This window comes from Diadema setosum, chromosome 5 (genome assembly GCF_964275005.1).
Source record: "Diadema setosum chromosome 5, eeDiaSeto1, whole genome shotgun sequence".
NCBI classification, from domain to species: domain Eukaryota; kingdom Metazoa; phylum Echinodermata; class Echinoidea; order Diadematoida; family Diadematidae; genus Diadema; species Diadema setosum.
The window spans coordinates 1135630-1160325 of record NC_092689.1 but is presented as its reverse complement, the minus strand read 5'-3'; the positions used below and the strand labels follow the sequence as shown (position 1 = coordinate 1160325).

The 24696-nt window shown below is 38.4% G+C and overlaps 1 protein-coding gene across 1 annotated transcript; it reads left to right on the top strand.

The window, feature by feature from the left end:
* The first annotated feature begins 3675 nt into the window (after positions 1-3675).
* LOC140228492 (solute carrier family 28 member 3-like) lies at positions 3676-23363 on the top strand. Its single transcript, XM_072308723.1, has 11 exons — positions 3676-3837; positions 17101-17283; positions 17829-18109; positions 18546-18687; positions 19275-19466; positions 19862-20023; positions 20202-20458; positions 20697-20865; positions 21151-21324; positions 21969-22149; positions 23088-23363. The coding sequence occupies exons 1-11, from the start codon at positions 3676-3678 to the stop codon at positions 23216-23218; spliced, it is 2034 nt and encodes a 677-aa protein (XP_072164824.1). The 3' UTR covers positions 23219-23363.
* The last annotated feature ends 1333 nt before the right edge of the window (positions 23364-24696 follow it).

Genomic DNA, 24696 nt, shown 5'->3' with positions numbered 1-24696 from the left:
GGTTGGTCCTTTACATTATCTGCATGTTAGAAACCGAAAGCAGCCACAATACTTTACTCAGTTTTCAGAGTACATGCACCAGTGCTATACAATTCTAGGTCCATGCTGCACACTTTTTTTTTTCTCTCTCTCTCTCTAATAGCTTTCTCTTTCTCATACACTCCACTATTTTTTTTATTATTTATTCGAATTTCGTTCAATTTCATATCACAAAATTCACGTTCACAGAAACAAAAACTAAACATTATACAAAGACAAACAGCATACACAAACATTGTACAAAATAATGTCAATCTATATACAAAGAAAAATGCACTATACACAAACATTGTGCAAAATAATGTCAAACTTACATTATAAAAGTAACTCTTTTTTTTTTTAATCAAAGAAAGGAGATCCGTGGGTTTTTTTAACACACATTTTGCGGGCTTTCTGCTAGAAGATATGTGACATAATTATTATTATCTTCTCGCAAAAAGCCCGCAAAACAGGGATATGATTTGCTCAAAACAACTGGGCATATTACATCGTTTCTCAAAAGAAAATTTAAGAAATCGAGGCCATTTGCGAGAAACACACGCACATGCACACGCACACACACCACACACACACACACACACGCCAACATGCACACCCTATCATCCTATAAAAACAATAATTGAGGAACTGTAAAACTGTTACCTCTATAATCTATATATATATACTAGTACCTCGACAAAAGCCTACACCAGCTAATCAAATTGATATGCCTACACTTTGTGAAAGCCGATCTAGTCGGCAAGACAATTTTGAACACTTGTATCTGGCCACCGGCCTTTGAGTGGTCATAAACATAAACAAAGTAGTCGTCTGGTGTGTATTTATGCATGTGAGCATCGTGTTGGAATGTAATTCCCAGCAAACGTTATCCCGCCATCGTGCAGAATCGATCGATGGCCTCTGTCGTTGCGCGCATTGTCCCCTGTCGCATGACTGTGTCCGGTCCTTTTGTCCACATCCACACCAGTCATGCAGAGTCTCCCAGTGCTCAAGGATGTGCATGACGCAATGAATCTACTACAAATTTACTAGTAACTAGCGAATGACACTGATGGCGGGAACTTCGAACCCTTGTATAACGACGCCGACGCCATGCTCGTTGTGTTACAGTTACAGGTATAAATGTATTACTGATTAAGCAAGTGGTAAAAGTGTACCCTGATCACTATAGGCCCTACATTATCGATATAGTGTAAAAATGGCAGTGCCAGCCATTAGAACATTACCGAGCGTTTGTCTGTGTAGTTGACATACATTTTGATATAGGCCTACATTATTCACTTCTTTTTGGCACATAGATCGCTTACGTGTGTTAGGAGAGCTCGCTTTAATAACAAAAATATGTATAAAAAGAGAACAATTCAAAGATTCTTTCCACGTTCGATAATAATAATAATAATAATAATAATAATAACAATAATAATAATAATAATAATAATAACAATAATAATAATAATATCATTAATGATAATGATTTTAATTACGATTACAATTTATGTTGTGCAATTAGAAAATGCTGAAGGAGCACTCGTAGCTGAAAGCATGAAGATAGGATAAAGAAATTGGAAAAGATAAAGACATAGGTTCCTATAGGCTTGCAAAATTGGCAGATACGTACAGGAGAACCGGAAGAATGCATAGGCCTACACACATGGAATCATTTGTATATCCCAATATTATATACACATTCATACATGCATTGGGAGAGGGAGAGAGCGAGCCAAACGTGGAGCAGAGGGTGAGAGGGAGAGCGCGGAAAGAGAGACAACTCGAGGGCTGTAAACAAAGAAGACGAGCACAAATTCTTTACCCAATTATTAAGAGTCTGCAGTTCAAAAGCCAATTTGGAATGAGGTTATCAGTATTATTAATCAGAAAGAAGGTACAAATAGAATCGTCTCAGATTTTGAAAAAAATGTTTGGTATACATGAGGATAAATTTTTAACTTATATTTTTCTTCTCGTAAAATATTATATTTATATTTGTAAATTTCAGGGTACTACCCCAGAGTTCATGGGATTGAAAGCTTGTCTTAAGACTAACAAGGATTTAGAGTATTTTTTGGCAAAGAAAAAGGGTACGCTTGCTTTACATTTTCGGAAATGGAGACTGGATTTTTAACTTATTTATGTAGTTGAACCCGGAGTCCCGGATGTGTCACTTATTTTGTTGGTCCCCTTTTATTGTTTGTTTTTGTATCTTGATAGACTACGGACCTGATGAAGCAAAGGGTTAATGGTAAAAATATGTTCCTAAAAACCTCGTTATAACACTGTTTTATTTGATAGAATGTATACTGTTTAGTAATTCATAATGGACATGATTGGTTTTTGTATGCTGCTTTTTCTTATTTTTTTTTACTTTTTTTGTTTATTTCTATTTGTATAATCATGTTTTTGATCTCTGTAATTTTGTTTGATGTTCTTTAATAAAAAAAAAATTGAAAGATAAAAAAAGAGTCTGCAGTTCATAAAAAACACATTTTGATGTACTCCAAAAATAGTAGACGACAAGCAGAAAGCAGAAGATTGTCAAAGAGCATTTTTTTTTTTTTTTTTTTTTTTTTTTAGTATGTGTGGTGGCGGTTAGGGCAATTATGGACACATATTATAGGAAAATTTAATGGGCTTTGATTTTCAATACCACTAGTTAGGGGATGTTGGATTGCATTTGAAATAAGTGGGTTGAGAGGGATGATAAGAAATCACCATTAGGACCTAGTAGACATCAGCTCGACACAATAAAGAAGTTTTCCTGCAATATCATATCATAGTTTAATGTAGTAGTCGGGGTATGCCTGCTATAGAGCTCCCTTTATCAAAAAAAAAAAAAGTAAACAAACGGACACGTAAATAATCGTCGCTGGTACAACTTGTACTAGTACTAGGCACCTAATACTTGGTACATGTATTCTAGCTTTGTTTACATCGTGAAGTCCCGCCTAAAATTAGGATCCCACGGAGCGCGACGCACGTTGACTAACCTGAATGGTAGAGTTTGAACACTGTACTATCTGTTTAGTTGTCTTGATTTACAAGACCCATTTTAGTTTCTATCGATGTTACTACAGTACTGTAGTAAACTTTGCCGTCCGATTAAACCACTGAGCATAAGGTCAGTGGATAAAACGAGGGAACCGTGTTTTAGTCTTATCAAGGTCTGTGACTGATCTTTTCTTTTGCGCATGCTTAAATCCACATCACAGTTACCTACATTAGTACTATAGGGATGGGTAGCTCTAATTGCATCCATCAACATCAAGTGCCGTATGATAATAATGAGGTTTCGACCTTTTCTCTTTGGTATCAACTAATAAATATCTCTATGTCAAATATTTTAATGAGTTTATATGCCAGAAAAGACCAGATATATTGGTTTTTATCTTGCGAAGCATATTCATCTGCTCAAGATACCAAACCTTAAAATGGTATATCCCGTAAGTTTGAATATTCATGACGTGTACTCTGGCCACTTCCCAGTTTCACGCACGTTCATTCAGAAATACGCTCGAGCCGGTCCGGCGGGCTACGTAGTACATTGAGAGCGCCAGCCGTAGACGTACGTTGTGTTGTAAACGTATTGCAAATTGTCGCGCCATTATTTTCTTTACAACCGCGTCATTCACATCAGGCCCGATGATCGAGGATAAATTTGAGTGCAATATGGATAACCACGTCGCAGACAGTCCTGATTCTGGAAAATTTTCGGTGTGCTTAGACTTTACTGGTTCAGATTTAGATTCTTCGGGGTATATTTTAGGGAGAGAACGAGAGAGAAAGCCGGTCATAAGGACTCTGGTGAGTTGTTCATTCATTCTAGTATTTCTACGGTTGCGTAAAATTCATTCGCGAACGAACATGTGCTAAGCAGAGTGATAATATTTACGTTAAATATATCGTTTTTTCTTGTTATAGGTCAAACTTTGAATCGGCAGTCGTAGATAACTTCATACTACATGTGTTGTGTAATTTTCCACAACAGGAGAATGCCATATTTAGTAGAACAAGAGCTTCAGTATTGTGTTTCTTTTTAATGCCATGCGGTTTCCAAATTTGTACGGGCGTGAACGTCTGTGAGGGTAAGAAGAATGTGTTGCCGATTTAACATACCAACTCGGCTTGTGCCTTCTTAGGAGAGCATCGGGTAAATCTTTAACGATACCGAAGAACAGTTTTTCATAAATTCATATATTAGAATATTTAGTAAATATTTTTGACGGAAATATTTGCTTTATTTTTTTTAGATGAAAGTAGTAGCACAAAGACCATTGTATGTCGCGCGTTCGTCAAATACGGCAACCCGCCCGAGATGCGCGCCAACTTTGAACGGCTCTTATTGTCAACAAAGTAGCTGTCCGCCGCGTCGGTGTTTGGGTTGTCGCGGGAAATTTCGGGTTGCCTCCTGCGTCATACAAACCAACGGGGGGAGGGCCGGAGGGTAGGCAGCCACAGCACAGAGCTACGCGCCAAATGCACAGTGGATTATCTACTCTCAATAAGATAACAGTCTTGTGATGTCCATAATCAATTGTGAATAAATTCAAAAACCAAGAGCCTTTAGTATTAGAATCCAAATGAACATAATTTAAATCGAAATCACTAGAAACTGTGTTCTAGTAATAACATTGTCATGATTAGTAGAATAAAAAGCAATCTTGGTGTTCTAGGTATATCTTTTCATCCCAGTACTACAGTAGATCTCTAGACTCTAGCCTATACGTCAGTAGTCTAACACCGTTAGAAGTGTTACAGTGTCTAACAAGTAATAAATTTACATAACTCCGTAGATCTGCTAACTAGTATTTTAAGTAAGAAGGGATTAAAATTACTGCATCAAGAACTCAAGAACTAATCAAGACCTCTTTTAGATTTACTACACACAAGAAAATGTCTTGCTTTATGATTCACACAACACGCACGCACACACACACACACACACACATGAAAATTGGCCATAATTCTAGAATTAAGATTTCCTCTTTGGCTCATTTTCCTGTATATTTTTTTTTCATAATTACTATTCAGGGCCTACTTAACTACCATGATGTTGGGCATATTAAAAGTATATAAAGGCCTACAGTTCCTTTAGAATATACTGACTAGTGTCTATTAGAGCTAGAATCTATACTGTACAGAACTTACACACAGGGTAGAACTAGAAGTCTATTGCCCCTCTGTTGCATCCTCTTGACTCTTGCTGAAAATGATAGTTTCTTTTGCAATAATACTGTTCGCATGCGTAACTGCTGCTATACAGCATTTTGTAGCTAATTTTTAGGATGATTTTGAAGGTTTTAAAATCCATATCACTGCTTATATGATGTCATGCAAGGGTCGCACTTAACTTTTTTTTTTACTAGCCAGGCGGATTACTTAGAATCAATTTTAACACTGAAGCAATATTTTGGCTAGCCAGACGGACTAGTAACTTCAGAATTTTATGATTTTTAGCTAGTCCGACGTGATTTTGGGTGGCCAATGGCCAGCGGACCATCGCCAATTTCGAACCCTGTCATGTCTTTTCTACTTTGATGTTAAATGAAATGGGAGTCACATATCTGTGTGCACCGTAATAAGTGAGATAAATGGTATTAAAGGACAAGTTCACCTTCATTAACATAAGGATTGAGAGAATGTAGCAATATTAGTAGAACACATCAATTGAAGTTTGAGGAAAATCAGACAATTCGTTCAAAAGTTAGGAATTTTTGAAGTTTTTGTGCAGTCACCGCTGGATGAGAAGACTACTGCAGTTTATGATGTCACATGCATACAACAATATAAGGAAAATATAACTTAGAGAATTTCACAAGATTTCATCTCTTGAAAAAAGTACACATTCCCTTGACTTGTTACCGACATACGTTATGGGTAATATTATTCCCATTGCCTTTAGAAAGGGGCAAGTCAAGTGCTCTTTTATTATGCGAAAAAAGTGAAAATATGTTGAATTTTCTTTACATTTTCTTTACACTGTTGTACTCATATGACATCACGAGCCTTAGTAGTCTCCTCATCCAGCGGAGCCAACACAAAAGTTTTAGAAATTCATAACTTTTGCATTGATTGTCCAATTTTCCTCAAACTTTCACTGATGTGTTCTACTAATATCGCTGCATTCTCTTAATCCTTCTGTTAATGAAGGTGAACTTGTCCTTTAATTTACTTTGATATATCATGAGCTACATGAACATGAATGTGTGAAAAATGAAAGTGAAAATTTCTTACAAACAAATTTCAATGCCATAAAGGATATATCAGTGTAAAACAATTACTGTAAAAGTGAAAATTTTGGGCGCTCAGCTGGGTAAGAAGTGTTTCGCATGTTTTTAATTCAGCGCAATCAAGACATCAACTACTGAAACATAGGCCTATGGCAAGCACAAATATTCACATACTTTTATTTTTGTGCTAGTTTCTGGTTGCGCAAAATGTGCAAAAATTTCAACTTTTACAGTAATTGGCTGAAACATGAATTCAAATGAGGTTATTTGCTTTCAGAGATGTGAGCTTGTGGTCAAGCGCTACCAGCAGACTGCACCTACATGTACATGGTTGTACATTGTATTCATCTCCCTGAGAATGCCCTGCTTTGGCTCTTGTCCTTACTGGGCAAATTTTGGATTTTCATTTCGCCATCATGGAAGTGCATGCTGTTTCACTCAGACAGTGATCTCATAATTTCTTCTCTTTTGAGGCAAGATATTCAGACTGAAAATCACCAGAAATTTAGCCCATAAGGCAGTGTGCTACATAACTTCGTCTTTTTTTTTGTACCACTTGCCTGGTTGGGCCAGCAGATTTTCATATTGTTGCATTGTACATTGTACTTAATTCCTATGTACTTGTCCAAACATGGATTTTACTTGCCCTAAAAAAGAAAGTAAAAAAAAAACAACAACTGATATAACACTGTACATGTACACTGTAGACAATAATTTGTACAAATGTAAGTCGTGACTATCATGTGAATAAACAGAGCACATGGATTCAAATGCCTAAACACCTTGGAGTATAAACTTAGTTTGATTGAGTGTTGGTGTTGCATTGCACTGGGGCTTCTTCATGTTAGTGTTGGAAATTCACAGAAAGGAAATTTTAAAGATGAAAGTGAATTGTACTGTGAACCTGTCATTATTTAGGGAGCAAATGTCGATAGACTGACTACATGTACAGCTGTATTTCAAGGTGCCTTGCATCGTTCTTCACAGTTTACGAGCAGAGGGACCTCATCATAGCTTTTGTACGGGCAATGAGATGTTTGACCCTGGTGAGAGACTGAGAGATCATATTTTATTGAGGCCCTTCTCCTTGTGTTGTTCCTCGGTGTTAACCTGTTTGAGGATGGGCTGATTTTGCTACAATACACATTTCCCATAGACACTTGCCCGAATATTCTCGGGACTTGACCTCAACCAGTTAAGCTAGGAATGTCCAGCAGTGGTGTTTAAGCTGATGGACAGGGCAAAAATGAACTGACAATATCTCCATTTTTAGTGAATGAATAAACAGAAGGCTACTTTGTGCCACACAGATATTGGCCACAATTTTCTCTTTTGCTGTGCTATCTTTTGAATAGAGTTGTACATGTAGACTTGTTATCATTTTTCAAGTCCGTACTCCTTTGATGTCAAAATTTGTGATCTCTGCAAGGCTATCCTCATGCCTACTGTGTCTATAATCAGTAGCCATGGAATCAAAACTGATTTGCTTGAGTGAATGATAAAGCGTAGTTTTGATTGAGGTTACAGAGGAGCTCGCATTGCCATTCTAGTGACATCTTTAATAAGCCAATGATGATACTGCCTATCACCCAGGTCAGTAAGCAAGCAGGAGATATCCTGGCATCTCAGGAGACATACTGGCTTCATGGGATTTTTAAACAATCATGTTGAAGGGCCTGGAATTGCCTTAATTAGTCATAACAATAGTTCTGGATTCCTAGTGGAGTGAATTGGTACTGTATGATGTGTTTGGCTCATTTCATTTCACTGGCTCAGTGGTTTACAGAATCCATGATACACACAGCCGTCGTCAGGTCAGGATCAGAGCGTGTCTTTAATTCTCATGTCTTTAATTTCGCGAATAGGATTTGTCTTGAACTGAATAGTACAGTTTTCTGAATAGTACAGCTTCAGAGGTCAGGCAAATGCCCCAATTTTTCTTTGACCTGCCTGGTGCATATTACTGCAAAGAATTCCCGTTCTTCATCATAACATGTTCCAATGAGGAATAATCATCATGATGCTACAATTGTACACTTGTGTCAATTACTGTATACAGTGTACAGTTGTAGGCCATGTATATTTCACGAGTCTAAATTTTCGGGAATTGGGAATCCCCGACGATTTTAGGAGTAGTTTAATTCGCGATCGTGGGGTCCTGTACTGAACAGAGAAGAGTACACCTGCACGTCACATTCGCGTCAGGATCAGAGCGTGTCTTTAATTCTCATGTCTTTAATTTCGCGAATAGCACCTGACTCGCGAAATTCGTGAAAATGAAAACCTCGCGAAATATGCGGCATATACAGTATATATTTCCTTTGTAAAGCGAGAATGACCTATTCAGTCTGTACTGTTTCGACATGTTTGTACAACATATACAACTTAAATAGAATATAAAAATAACATCACCTCATATGATTTTCATGTGATTGCTATTTACATGTCACAGTGGACATTCCCAAAGTCTTCCCTCACATGGTTGAATGTAGGCCGACATGTATGCCAGATGCTGATGTGTACCGGTATATAGAAGGGGGAATTAGTACAGCCATGAATGGGGATTAGATTCATATCTTCAATCGTATCATAGACTGAAATACAAGGCCTCAAATTTCAGATATTGTGATAATATGGGGATACCAAAGATTGGGAAGGCTGGCCCAGCTCTGATATAATGTAAAATCCTTGAAAATAATTATAGTTGATACGTGCAGACTCATCTCTACATGTATGAGTACTCACACAGCTGAAGAATGTGGACAGGAGTTGACCGTTAACATTCAAGCTTTGATGCCCCAAAATGTACCTGTACATGTCACGTTCTCTAATAGTGTGATTTGTGGTTTTCAAATGTATCCCTGTTAATCCGAAGGGGTCAGGTGAAAACTTTCTCCCTTGAAGCAGTGGTGCTGCTGCAGTGGATGGTATTGGCCCATGTACAGTTAATCGTCCAGAAAAAAATAAATAAAATAAAAATAAAAATGTTCTGAAAAATTTTTCCTTTCTTAGTTTACAGTACATACAAGTTGTACATGTACATACATGTAAATTGCCTTGCCAGTGCTGACAACTATAATGCAGCACTGCTTACTTGATCATATTTTTATTGTACCATTCAAGTGAACAACACATGAATGAAAATACAGGTGACAAATGCAGATTTTCCACATTTCCCTCTCTTTCTGTCACACTCGAACACAAGCACACACAATATAAATTTACAGTGTATACAGTAAGTACAGTACTTAGCTGATGGTGCTTAGCATAATGCCACCCTTCTTAAATAGACCCACCAACTACATCAAACCATGCAACATTAAATGTGTACGAATTTTGTATGTGATGCAATTGGCAGAATACAGGTAATCCTAGGTTTGATAGAAAATGATGGTTCTTATAAAGAAATTAGAATTGCAAATATACATGTACTTCTGTGAATTTGGTGATCATTTTTGGGCATCAGTTCAGGACTCTGGAAGTGTTTCAGCCAGGATGTATCCTTTCAAAGCTGTTTGTAGTTCTGATTATATCGTCTGTTGAGAATGAGAAGGGCGTTAAGTTGTCTTGAACACTATGGGTTTACTGACAACTTAACGCCCTTATCGTTCTCAACCGACGATATACAAAAAAGAAATGGTGAAAATGATACAATGTACACTGTATGTAGAAAAGTTTGTTACATTTAAAAGTTTGTTTTAATACAGTGTACATGCTTTTTAAAGGTAAAATGTTATCCTATGATCATTTGACTGCTGAAACTAGATTTTTGCTCTCAACTAGAGACAAATGCCTGAGGAATATTTGCATCAGGCAGTTAAGTGTCTTGGTAAAGACTTTCAATATATTGCAAGCAAATTCCAAATGGAGAACGTGAATTTTTGGCCCTTCTGAGGACATGTTTTAGCTTTTAGCGATGTTCCTGCTGAGATGCCACCCCCTCCCCCCCCCCCCACACACACAACTCAATTGGATGAGCACTTTACTAGCAATATGTAAAGTGTACATATTGTACTTGCATCTCTATCATTTCATCATAAAAGGTATGCTTACCAATGCACTTTGTTGTCAAGATATATTTTAACAGATTACTGACTTTGCTGTACTAGAGCTTAATCTACGGTCATTGTTCTGACAGTGTAGGTAACCTGCCAGAAACGATGGCATTGATTCCTTTCAGCTTGCCAAGGTTGGCTGGGACAATGAAATCTTTGGTATGCAATTATTTGTGTGCTACATGCGTCCTTCTGGCAATGAAGGGGCACTAGCTCTTGCTGCATAGCAACTGTGTCATCTCTGCAGTGAGGTGTGTCATACTGTGCTCCTGACACTAGATGGCGCTGTGCACATTCAATGTAGTTACCTCTGTGTATTTTCTTGTGCTATGCTGGTGCTGGTGGTAATTGCTTCCACTACAATTGTTTTTTTTTTTCCTTTTTTTTCCTCCCCCCCCCCTTTTTTTTTCCCTTCCCCCCCCCCTTTTTTTTTCCCAGAAAGGCTGGGTGACCAAATTTGTACTTAGTGTAGTTGGTCTGTTGTTGTTTTTCATAAATTGAAAGGATGATATTACAATGTATGTAGTTAGACTTTATAGTCAGACCTCATATTCATGAACTTTTCTAGAATAATGACACAAATTTCATGAACTTCTGAATTTCTGTACATTTTCATTGATTGAAAGTTAATGCTTCACCACTAATGCATCCATTAAAAATACAGGTACTCTACAGAAAACTGTAGGTGTGTAGTTATGTTGCATGCACCTTATATACCTGGTTGTAAGATATGTGTCAAAAATGTATTCCAAAATGTAGCACAAAGGTTGTCATCCGTATGTGTTAAAAGTACAGAGGTTTAAGGTTTACCATTCAATATGCATGGTTTAAACCTTTACAGTATGTGATCAGGCATGAGGCTTTCACTGTCACTTGCCAAACTCTTTTTTTTCTTCTTCTTTTAAATCAGCACTTCAGTTAGTCTCTCCACACTTGACCTACATGTACAGATGTAGAGTCTTGAATAGTAAGCTCACTCAGGAGTAGCAATTGCGTATCCGGGCAACTACCCCCAGAGGGCAATTACCCCCGGCTAAATACTGGTTAGTGGTAAGGTTAGAGTAAAGATTGGGGTTAGGGGTTTGGGTTAGGGTTAGAATTAGGGCCAGGGGAAGGGTCTGGGGTAATTGCCCAGGGGGTAATTGCCATGGTCCTGTAGGGAGCCACGGTGACACAACAGCTATCAGAGGGAATGTCATTAGGGTAATCTCTCTTAATTGGCAAGTAGTTTCCACACATGTCTGCCAGTCAGCGTAGGAAGCACAGCAAGGGTTAATCCCTTCAGAGGTTAGGAGTTGTTGAAGTTTTACATGTAATTTAGTGAGCTGCCATTCATAAAAGAGAAAGCTGTGGCAATACGATGTTTTAGCCAATTGAACACAGCTTTTTTTTTTTAATGAAATAAGTAGCAGAAAATCCCAGGAAACAAAGAAAAGAGGTGAAACATGGTACTCACCGCAGACAATCAGTTGATGATTGAGGAAAGGGGATATTTCTTTGCCAAATATCGGGTCTAAAAAGATGCACTTAGGGAAGAACATGCATTGAGAGATCCTGATACATGTACAGTACTTTGTACAAAGGTGAATGCAGTTGCATGCAACTGCCCAACCATAGCAGTGCAAGACCTCAAATTTATTGTAAATGTGAGAGAGACCCTATGTGCCAGACAGGCAGTCAAACTTTACCTTTGCTCATACGTTCAATAGCTCCCTCTATAGTTCAGCATTCTCCAATGTGTGTTCCTTATCCATCCGCTCTCTTTCAAGTATTGAAACTGTGGAACAATAGTCCAGTTTGCAATCGATAACAGGGATATCTTTGTTAAAGTAATTTTTTTTTTTTTTTTTTGCAAGGAATAATGCATCAACTGACTCTGTCATTCAGTTCCAGATGTGATGTTTATGTTTATAGCTTGTCTACACAAATGTCCATGTGATGTGACTTTAATTGATAAACCAAGATTTTTTTTTTTTATTCTTTTAGCATCCATGTCTTTTTATGGAAAGTGTGTGTATGTTTTTTTTTTTGTTTTTTTTTTTTTGGGGGGGGATTAAAGACATGATTTGCTTAGTAGTCAATTATGTGATGGAGGTAAAGCTACAGCTGTAGGTAATGATACATTTCTAGCAAGATACATGTATATTGTGCAGTAGGGAACTATCCTGCATGTAGAAGTTATGCAGTTGCAACCATGTATAACAATTCAGATAGAACCTGGTTTAGCTGCACATATTATTGATTACAATGGTTGGTTGGTGGGTGGTCTGTTTGTTTGTTTGTTTGTTTTAGGATTGCAGAACTCTTTGTTTATTTCATAGAAGTTGAAGTGAAAGAGCCAACAGTACTAGTCCTTGTATTGTTGGGGGTGGGGCGTGGCAGGAAATGTGGACTCACTTGTGTGTTACAGTGGATGGTAACCCAGAAAGTTCAGCTTACTATACATGTACAAAGTGTATAATTCTCTCTGAGCCAGTATTGCCCCCCTTTTAGTGTCAATAGTCTCACCCACTCACAGTTTAGTCATTATTCAGAGAAACTGTGCATTGTATTGGGAGACACAAGCAGAGTTCACACATGAATAGCTTAACTTTATGTGACCTTAAAAAGTCTGCTAACGTGATCTAACTGCAGCCCTGATGGAGTTACAGCACAGAATAGGGTCTTCGTGTTCGTGAAAATTCTCAGTTGTTTTCAAACTTCCAAGTTCTACTTTTAAATCAGTTTGCCATTCATAGCACCAATCTTTTGGTTAATTATGGGTCTTGACATTACTGATGAGCAATGTGGTTAAAGGAGCGATGAATCGTGCTAGTTTTGTGAAAACTCTCTGCTGTGTGAACGTACTAAAGCCTTCAACTGGTGACTTAGAGTGTCCTCTGTTCCCCTCTCCTGCCCAAACACAATGAACCTCTCCTCCAACGCTATGCATGGAGACAATGTCTTCTTTGAAGGCCTTTCACCGATCCTTGCCGCGATTGGAGTATTTATTTCTTTGTGCTATCTGTTCCAGAGGGGCGGGGGCGCATTCTTTGTTGTTTGTATCTGGGACTAGCTGTGTTCATTCAGCAGTACCAAACTCAGTCTTTACAACACACACTCTTGAACAAACCAGGACTTCACAGCATCTTCTTGAGGCCAGTTGTTCAATTAGCTTTCTGACTCCATCTTCTGCACCTTTCTCATCGACTTAAATTGTTTCTGACAATAATCTGCAACAGCATTGACCAAGCCACATGTATCACACATGCCGTGGTGTTAATTGTTGAGGACAGATACTCGATACAGATTTCTTTCTCACCTTCGGTGGCGTTTTGTGACTTTGCTGCGTCGTACCACTTTACTGGTCAGGATGAGCACAGATAACCTGGCCTTTTCAAATGATCCTAGTGAAGCAGAGGAGGGTAGGAGCAAGGACAAGGTAAGGTTGTAAAAGAAAGTGAGGAGTGCTTCATGGAAGATGTGTGCTTTGGCATAGGAACTAACAGCCTTTATCAGGTAGACTTGATTTTAAAAAAAAAAAAAATCTCTGGAGAGATGATCAATGCGTTTGTGGAGAAATCATCAACAGAGATTCAAGAGAGGTTTTGTAGCTTTGAATCATTTTGTTTTCATAATACAATATTGTAGCTTCAGTGATGATATTTGTAAGTAATGGTTCCCCTACACGTATGTATAAGTATTTACCGATATGTTTTTTTTTTTTTGTGTGTGTGTTTTTTTAAATATTCATGCATCTCTGTAGAGACAGAATAGTGAAGCAAAGAGAGAGTTTCTCATTTCAAAATGAAACTAGAAAAGCCCTCTGAGAGTGCGGATCTCCGCAAAGCAGCTCATTTCCTCCCTTACACACACTTGCTGAAAAATGGGCTATTTCCCAATGGGGGGGGGGGGAAACCTTTCTAGTGTCTCACAGAGTTGACCTTAGCTTCCTGCTACACCTCAAGTGGGCACTCGGTGCGCGTATGTATGCGCACCTCAAATATGCGCAGCTTGAACTCCCTGTTTATTGGCCCTATTTGCTAATGATGAAAAATTCTTAAAAAGAAAAATATTAATAATAGTAGGCCTAATGATTCCTGGATACAGAAAGGGGTCCTGATCACTATCAAAATTTAATGTCCTCATCATGTTATTATCAACTTTTCCTGCAAGTTTTTTTCCAAATCTATTCAAAACTTTTTGAGTTGTTTTGCAAACAGAGAACTTATAACAAATAGCTCCAGCAAAAACATATTCTCCTTGAAGGATGAAATGAAATTTAAAGAATGATAACGTATGGAATGGGGTTTAATAGGTTTAATGTCGTGGAGACTTTGTTCGAAACTTTAAGCTTATAAAACTCATTCAAGGTGGTTTTCCAGTTAGCTCGCATGCTACAAGCAGTGTTGCAACTGAGCACTAGTGTGCTACTTACTGTATCCGCCTTTTGAAGCTGCAGCAAAGCAATTTTGAAAAGAATGTTACACAGCATCACATTTGTGGGCAGAAAGAGAGAAATGTTTGTCATAAAGGAAGTTTCATGTTTGAAAAGAGAGGGATAGACTTGGGTGGGAGGTGGGCACCTACACATACACTGTAAGTACTGAAGCAAAACAAGACAAACACACTGTAGAACATTTTTTATTATTTAAACACTGCAGACTTATTCACACCTTACTTATTTTTGGATTGGGTTGCCAAATTGATTCTCATTTCCAACATTCACACTTTTTGTTGAAAAACAGCAACACACAATGATAATATAGCTGCGAGCAAAGTGCTTTCCTAAACAACATTTACAATGCATAATGTATATGTTTGTATTTGTTGTTTATTTATGATTGTTTGTAAGTTTGTTGTTGGGTTTTTTTTTATAATTGCAAAGCGCTTTGAAACATGTTGTACATGTACTTGCAACGATGACCTGATACAGGCACCCTAGTGTGTGGATTCAGTGTGGTCAGTTGCCTCATATTGGATTACAAAACTGGAGGGTGGGGTTTTTTTCATGCTGTTCTCACACACTTCATGCAGCAAATTATCATGAGGGTGTTTTTCTTTTCTTTCTTTCTTTCTTTTTTGAGAACTACTAATTTGGGAATCACAAGAGTCAAACTTTTTTAATGTGTGTCTACACCGTACACGTTCACATACACAATGTACATACACACATGCACTAATGTGTATAAACTAAATGGATGAGTGAACAGAGTGGTGTTTCACTAAAGTTTCAAAGGACTTCAAGAACAACTGGAACACATTCTGATGTGCTATACTTATAAGAATTTCAATAATTCAGCACAAGAACTGATCACCAGTCATTCTTCAAATCATTCCTAGCCTAAAAACAACTTGGTGAAACGCCACCCTGGACTTGTAGTTATTGTCAGGAGAATCTCTCTTGAGCATGCACCGAAGACAGGGACGTGTGTGTACACAGTGTAGGTGATGACGCATGAATGCAGAGTGAAATACGTACATTTGTAAAGGGCCTTTCAGTGGCAACTCCCTCCAGCCACAGGAATGTGAATTTTCTACAGAAAAAACCTGATTTTTTTTTTTTTTTTTTTTTTTTTTTTTATGGCAAAGCCATTCCTGATTGGCTAGCTTAGCTCTTCCCTCAAATGAGGATGGTTATGGTTTTTGTTTTGTTTTTTTCTTATTTTTCGCAAATGGTAAAAAAAAAAGGGACAATGATGAATGCCAAAAGCCATTTATTCATTGCATTTGAACTTCATACTCTTAAACTGCAGATCCCTTCGGACATGGTTGAGCTGTTTTGATTGTCATTCTGTGACGTGATCTGTCTTTGTGTGAGCACAAGCTGCATTGTGAGATTGATTCACCTGAGTGGGCAGCTGCAGGTTTCAAAGAACCTTGTTTATGTGCATTCACATGCCATTTCAGACAAATGGGCAACTGGATAACTATTGCTTGCTTGGTCTGGAATTGTTAGTTGAATTGTGGGAAAATATTTTGATGGAGCAACGATGCAAGCTCTTTGTTTGCGTGACTTTAGAGGCATATTCTAGTCAGGGTAGAAAGGGCATCAACCTGAGCAGGAATTTCAGACTATATGAATCCATCCGTCAATCTCTTTAAGATAAAACATCAAAGCCATTTTACAAGATTTAAACCAAACGAAAATCTAAGAATGCATATAAAGCTAATCATGCTTCAGCATCATGCCACTTGCAGGCATGAATGGTCGTCTCTTTTCTTTGCTTTTTTCTTTTTTTCTTTTCACTCACCACATTCGTTGCCCCTCATGTATGTAGTGTGTACAGTACATACATGTATGTACAGCTGTATGTATGTATACATGTACAATGTGCAAAAAATATATGTACATTGTATTATATTTGTGTTTGAGTGTGGATGTGCACGAGTACAGTGGGTATACAAATATAAGTACACTCGCTCATGTGCCTTACTGTCAAGTTCAGTTTCAATAAATTTCATTATCATGCCCTACAAGCAAAATGCAAAATTTGTAATGTATCTATTTGAAGTCTTTGCAAAATGGGGCCAACAATACGTACTGAGCATAAACATTTTTTGTTTTGTATGTTTATTTAAGCAGTATGAAGCCCCACAAATTAGTTTGATTAGGAGCAACATGCTAAGGGGAAGCTAAGGCGATTGTTACCATTTACCTGTTTCAGTTGAAATACAGTTGTAATGTAACTCCTCTTGTAACAAAGATTCTTGATTTTCCAGCAAAGCATGAGAAAACCAGAACTCTTTGCCAGAGATTACTTTTTATCGTTATGCTATGTTTTTGTTTCAATCCAATGCAGCAAAATGAATACAATGACATCGAACTTCAGAAAGTGGATGCCAGCTTGCCAACCAGCACTCCGAAGAAACCCAAGAATGGGATTGTGGACCACGATGCTTCAGCCGATATGACAGCTGACAATACTATTGTTGTGGAGATTGATGGTGGGCATGACCCCTCGGACCACGATAATTGCTGGATGGTGAGACATACTTTCCTTGATTATGTTCTCCAACTCCAAGACTTTTGTGCATGTGCCATGTGAGAACTATGCATTCTAAGGAGTATGTTTTTGTTTGTTTGTTTGTTTGTTTTCTAAAGTCCCAGTTTGGGGTTTACAGGACTTGTGTTAAATGCCACTCCATGTTGAAGTTGACTTGAATTTAAAAAAAGGTGAAATCAAAGACAAACGAAAGTAAAAGTGTCATGAAAATCTTGAAAAAAAAAATCACTGGAGTCATAGAAATGTCAAAGAATGATAGTGGTTACACACACACAAATTCGAAAAGATGGTGATGTCAGCATCTTTCCTACATACAGAGGTGAGATTTTATTATGAAACTACTTGCTCAAACAGAAAAGACATACAAATTTGCGATTCAATTTTAGCACTACTCTTAAAAAAGCAAGCATTTTGCAAAAAAAAACAACATGCACGGAACTGAACATGCGTCAGTCTCCCTTTGGTTCCACTTTGGCATGAATCCTCTTTCATGATGTTCTATTAATCTGTCAATGGTTCTGCAGGGAATGGACATCGGTGAGCACTTGAAGGAATCGTACCAGGCACACAGTAAGGTCTACAAGGGTGTTTTCCTGGCTATCCTCCTCATCGCGTATCTGATCTACCTCGTCTTTGCCTCCATTCATGACATCAGTGAAGCCATGACTCTCCTCATCATTACAGGCGTGGCTGTTGTATTATATATATACACTGTGATTCGCGATACTGCTTCCGACTCCTTTACTGAGAATGTCATTGACCCTGTGGGAGGGTGTCTGGACAAGGCTTGGCCCCGTCTCAAATGGTACTTATTGCATTTCTCCACCACATTTCATCTGATCTGAATGCAGCCAGATAGTTACAGTGTGCATGTTCTAATGTCTCCATTAAAACTGTGATCAATGAATTGAAGTCATTGGTATATGGGAGTTCTGAATTTATTAAAACTCTAAATGAGTAAATGAAACCTAGTAATTTGTATGCTGATACAGTTAGACCTCCATTTCAAATGCAAAGCACCCTCACAGGGAAACTTAGTCATTGAGTCAAGTATTTCAATGTGAAATTGTAGTGAGTAATGTAGTACTAAGATATTGCTATCTCAAGCCTTAATAAATTTGGAATTCGGACATTTCTCGTCAGACATACATCACTTTAATGACTTAAATTTTGTTGTAGTTTCCAATAAGATGATTTTATCTACAAATTTGACCGTCTTTGTTTTGTTTCTCAATCTGCAGGGTTGTGCTTGTGATTTTCTTGGCTGGTTTAGCAGTCCTGCTGTATTTCCTGACACGAGAGAATCCCATCCAATTGATTTCCCTGGCTGGCCTTGCCATCTTCATCTTCTTCTCATTCATCATTTCCAAGTATCCACGTCACGTGAGTGAAGCCATGATGTCATTTTACATCAGGATAAAAATTTTTTTAAAAAGAAGACAAAAATGAATAGTGTCTGCTCAATGCAGGCCTGTGTATCTACGTCTAAACCATTGTCGAGCTTGTATCCAGAGCAGAAGAGGAGGTGTAAAAGCAGTAGAAATCTAATCATGATGTGTGTTTGTCTCTCTGTGTGTTGCCATCTAAAGGAAATGATTTCAACTTTCTTTCAGTGCACAGTTTACATTAAATCAAAATGAGTTCATGAAAAGTTATTCATACCTGGCAAGAAAGAAAAAAAAAGTACTAAATTAGCTGTCCTCAAGCTAGTTACCTGTGTATCGAGATTCCAGTGAAATGTACTCTTAACTTGTACCGGTTTTGTAATTAGATAGCATATGGCAGATGGATGTGCGTGTTGAGATTTGCTCTAGATGGATCGATGTATGCTGGCATTGTGAAGTGCACTACCCAGGCCAATAGGGTAGAACTTTATTAAAACTGTCGTGCCTATTTTGCACTGAAATATGCTTTGCATTTGATACGAGTTGTTAACGAGAAATTGCCCTCTAACCTTTCACCCCTTACAGATCAAATGGCGTCCCATCATCTGGGGCCTCGTCCTCCAGTTCATCCTGGGGCTTCTCATTCTCCGCACCAGGCCTGGATTCGTTGTATTCGACTGGCTGGGCAACCTCGTGCAGACTTTCCTCAATTATTCAACGGCAGGGTCCATATTCCTCTTTGGAAAGCTCTACTATCAGCACTACTTTGCCATGGCTGTAAGCTTTTCATCGCACACTCTTTTCTCTAAATATACATACATTGTATACGCCTCAGTGAATGCCTATAATGTTTGTTACTCAACTGTCTGTGTCTCGCTGACTAGATTTTTAACCTGGATCCTTTGATTGTATGCTAAAGATAAATTCTTATCAACTTGTTTGCACAAATTGTCATGCTCCACAAAAGCTCATGAGTAGATTCCTTTGAAGGGGAAAAATGGAATGAGATTATGCTCAGTATGTGGAACAACACACAGTGGGGGAAAAAAGTGCATAGGGGACTGGAGAAATTCTGAAAGATGTTTTGTTCAGTATTTTGATAATTCATCCAGTCTGTCGTCTGGTCACTGTATCTCAAAATGGAAGATTTATATTTCTTATCACACCTCCAGGTATTACCCATCATCATCTACTTCAGCAGTGCTATTGCTGTTCTATACTACTGGGGTGTGATGCAAACGGTCATAGGGAAGATCGCATGGTTGATGCAGCGTACCATGAAAACCACTGCGTCAGAGTCACTCAGTGCAGCGGGGAACATCTTCATTGGCCAGGTGAGTTTTTGGTTCACACGTATTGTACGATAAGGAGACCCTAATGTGTGCAAGGAGACCTGTAAGTCCCATCCCCTGACCCACCTGCCCTGATAATTCTGCTAAATTGCAGTCAACAATCGTGCAGTTCATGCAGTATTAAAAAATCTACCATTCCTCCATCATCATCACTTTGCAGACTGAAGCTCCCCTTCTGATCCGTCCGTACTTGCCGAAAATGACACGCTCAGAAATCCACGCGGTGATGACGGGAGGTTTCGCGACCATCGCCGGCAGCGTGCTGGGAGCGTTTGTCCTCTCAGGCATCAGCGCCACTCACCTCATCGCCGCCTCCGTCATGTCTGCTCCCGCTGCCCTTGCAGTCTCAAAGCTGATCTACCCAGAAACGGAGAAATCACAGACTGTCACTGTTGAGGATGTCAAACTGCCAAAGGGGTGAGTGTTTAGTGCTGGATCAGCACCCACTCACATTCAGATTCTCACTTAATGCTCTGTCCAGTGAAAACTGAAGTCACAATCGTAGAATCTTAATTGAAGTGGCTGCAATGTTGTATTTCCTTTGACAAAACTTCATGATTTTACTTGGCCGGCAAGTGAATGTTTAAAGAATGTTTTAGAAAAAAGCATTGTTTGTTTCATGTTGTACCACTTTGTGTTTTTTTTTTTTCCCCAGTGATGAAAGAAATTTCATCGAGGCAGCGTCGAAGGGAGCCTCCACTGCTGTGCCCCTTGTTTTGAACATCGCTGCCAATCTAATCACCTTCCTCGCCCTCAAGGCACTACTCAATGGCATTTTGTCGTACCTTGGTGGTCTGGTTGGCTTCCCTCAACTCTCCTTTGAGGTAAGCTGAATACTGTCTCAGACAGATATCGCTTTTATAAGATTGGCACGATCATTATTGCATACCAAAATACAGAAAATGCCGAGCATGTCTCATGTACAGTCCTGTAAACTTACTGTTTTGTGTTCTGTCATTCTTCTCTCAACACTGAGTAATATGTGTTCGATCTGAGACCTTCTCTGAGCTGTTTTATTTTAGATCTGCTCTAAAATGCTGTCAAGTCTGTCTGCAGTAAACCAAAAGCTATAAATTTCATTGCAGCCAATCAATTTTCTTTATTTGCAGCTCATCTGCTCTTACGTCTTCATGCCCATTGCTTACATGATGGGTGTTGAATGGGCGGATTGTCGCACCGTGGCTGAGCTGATTGGGATCAAGACATTCATCAATGAGTTTGTGGCCTACGAGAGACTTGCTGAAATCCTGGATGAACGGGCTCAGGGACTCAACGACTTCTCGGTAATTTTTAGTTTAATTCTTCTTTTATGAAGGGAGTTATCAGCAAAGCTACGTCTTTGAACTGAAAATCTTATGCTTGTTTTCCTCCAGGTGTCTTGTTTGCCTGTTTATTACTTTATGAATGTTCTTTTGACACTATTCTGAAAGTTTCAGGAGATTCAATTCAATTCAGGTCATATATTTGTTCAGTAATTAAAATCGTTTGGATATAAAATGTTTATAAAATGTAACAGGTACAATTCAGTGAAAGCCAGAGGCTTGTTAAAGTTGAATGTACCTTCAAGAACAAATCATACACACATTACAATTTTAACATTAAACACCAAGATAAAAGTTACCAACAATGTAAAAGGAGCACAGAAAGATTTGTATCGATATTGAACAATGTTAATGAAAAAGAAGTGAAACATCACATATATTCTAAATATTGCTAAAAATTTTTATTTGTAAACGGTGATGAAACCATAGGTGTAACATCCAACAAGGTCATCGTGACGATGATGTGCCTTTTTTTTTGGGGGGGGGGGATGGTTCTTGCTCAGAATGCCATATGCAGATGATGTTCTGCTGTGGAAACCAAAATATGTTTATGATCCCGGGTTCAGAACATAACTGGCAAGTCTTCCCTGTATTGCTTTTCACAGGAACGGTCCGAGGTCATTGCAACGTATGCCCTGTGTGGTTTCGCCAACATCGGTTCGATAGGTATCCAGCTCGGTGGACTTACCCCCCTGGCTCCCTCCAAAGCAGCTGACCTTGCCGCCGTGGCCGTCCGTGCTCTGATCGCAGGAACAGTCGCCTGCTTTATGACGGCTTGTATAGCTGGTAAGTCACCATGCAGCAGAGTGGGCTGTTTTCTACTTCCTGCCATGCCTACATAATGATTGACAATGGTATAATATGATTGTAGGGTGACTTAAAGATCCCATGGCATGAGGATTCATGGGAGTACAAAGATGGGCCCAGTTTGGGAATACTTGAGAATCCCTGTGATGAATTGTTTACAACTTTATCATTGACCACTATAAAAGTACACACATAGCCAAAGAGTCTTGACTGGAGTTGATTGTTACCAATGAGTGTGCGTATTTCTGCACATATTCACTGATGCATTGCTGATACATGCTGTTCCTAGTTCCGAATGTACCCTGACGGGCAGCGAATAAATACCGATTCAATTAGATGACCTACACCTATTGGGTCTTTAAGACTTTGTTCAGTCAAACAACAGATATTTTATTAGGGCTTTTCGAAAGCTGATTTTAGGAATAACCTGTCTTAATCTGGTCACCATTGCGTACCAACATAGTAATGAATGTAGCCTTCCACATAGCGATGATGAAGTAGCTATGTTAAAATATCATCATGAAATGTAAATCAAACAACAGGGAGTATGAGGATGTTAAACAATTGCACAGCACATTTTTTTTTTTTTTTTTAATGCCTTTCTACATTTTGTTTCAATGAACATTATTATCTTTTTCCTCTGCAATTCCCATTCAATTACCACTGTGTGGTGGCGTTTGAGGCATATCCAAGTCCATTCAGGGATGGCTCTGGGAGCAGTAATTACAAAGATTTTTATTTTTATTTATTCATTTTTTTTTTTTAATGAAAAACAAAACATGTTCAAAAATCAATACTTGTTATTGCATTGTTTGGGAATTTTAGATCTGTTGTTGTGAATGTAACAATATCTCATCTTTAATTGTTTTTAATCTCTCTCTCTCTCTCTCTCCATCTTTCTATCGCGATCTCTGCAGGTGTGCTATTTGTACCGGCGCCAGTCGTCATGGCTAACGCAACAATGAGCGCTGATGTTGGCACTATGGCAACAATGAGCGCTGATGCTGGCTCTATGGCAACAATGCTGTTCACAACAATTACCTCATGATAAAAGCAAAGCCATCCTGTAGGATGATATTTTGGTCTTTATTATTTCTGTATATCTGAAGCCTCTGCAGCGTGTGTTTACATGTGGGTTGTGTGATTATGTGTGTGTACTCTCCATTGCCAGTGGGTTAAGGAATTCTTGTGAGAGCTTTCTTAGAGATCATCGAACACCTCCTGTCCAAACTTTAATCCATGTTACCGAGTATGTATTCCAGGGATTAAGCTTGTGGAGTTGCGGGTTATCCGTCTCATTATTCTGTGAGAGCAATTCACTCATACTTACAAACTCCTCGTTTCTGTCCAAGGCACAGGAAAGGCAAAATTGTTCTTATGCACTGAACATCATTGTTGCATCTCATGTTCCTGAATTCCCAACAGTTTTAGTAAACACATTTTTACCATTTTTACCCTAGTGCTACTTGTACAAAATGCTTGCATTGAAGCTAAACATGTTTCCCTAGGGCTTCCTTGAGCCATCTATTTATTGAAGCAAACCTAATAGTGTGTTGAGAGTTCAAGGATGATGCTATTAACTAAAGTGTAGCAGATTTATTTCATAATTCTAAATTTTTACAATTGACTGATATGTGCACTAGATGCATTGCTCTGTTCATCCTTTTTGCTAGGATCTTGCTCTTTTCATACTGTCAACAATTTCTGCTTACTCAACATAGAGCAATAAGAGTAATACAATGTATATTGAGATTTCTTGTGGGGAAACTAGCTGCAATATTTAGGATGTCAGTTTATCCTGTTCTTAACAGCTATTGAGTGAATTACTCATGAAGTGAAATTGCAGCCATTCTGATTTTTAACGTGTGCCAAACCTTGAAAGTGGGGTTTTAACAGTGCAAGCGATATTCAGTTAAAGAGAGCATCTATTCATGATGTAACCATTTCTATAATGAACAACAGATGTAAACAATTATGTAAAGCTCTCTCAAAATACTTCAGTAAGACTGATCTTTATGTAGGCCAATGCAGCTACAGGGTAATGTCTGCTCTTGCTTAATTTTCCTTTTCTTCAAGAGAACAGCAACTTGATGTTTGTATACCCATATGAACATCATTACTGCATTAACTTATACATCATTAAAGAACAAAAGAGCCTGTGCTTTCATGAAGTATGTAGGATTAATCCAAGGAGGTCAATATGCGTGAAGTGCACATCTTCCAAATTTTGTAACTCTGAGCATGTAACATGAGCTGACTTTTGGTATACACCTGTCATTTCCATATTTTTCAAGAGTGTGCTGAAGTTTGAAATCTGGACCCAAGTTGCTTTTCCCATTGAGGGAATAAAGGGTAGGGAAAAGTGTCTTAGAACGCCCACAGTGGTTTGAAATGGAGATGTGATAATCTTTAATTTAAAAAAAAAAAAGAAAAGATGTTTTATTTTCAGAAAATGTGTATAGAATGTGTATGAGCTAAATACAGTGAATGGTGTGTGATGGCTAAGGTACAGAAAAATGATTACTG

Bases quoted from the DNA above. Each gene is read 5' to 3' on its own strand.
- LOC140228492 (XM_072308723.1), top strand. From the start codon at position 3,676: ATGATCGAGGATAAATTTGAGTGCAATATGGATAACCACGTCGCAGAC. The intron at 19,467-19,861 runs GTAAGCTTTTCA...TCACACCTCCAG, and splicing joins AGCACTACTTTGCCATGGCT to GTATTACCCATCATCATCTA. The intron at 21,325-21,968 runs GTAATTTTTAGT...TGCTTTTCACAG, and splicing joins AGGGACTCAACGACTTCTCG to GAACGGTCCGAGGTCATTGC.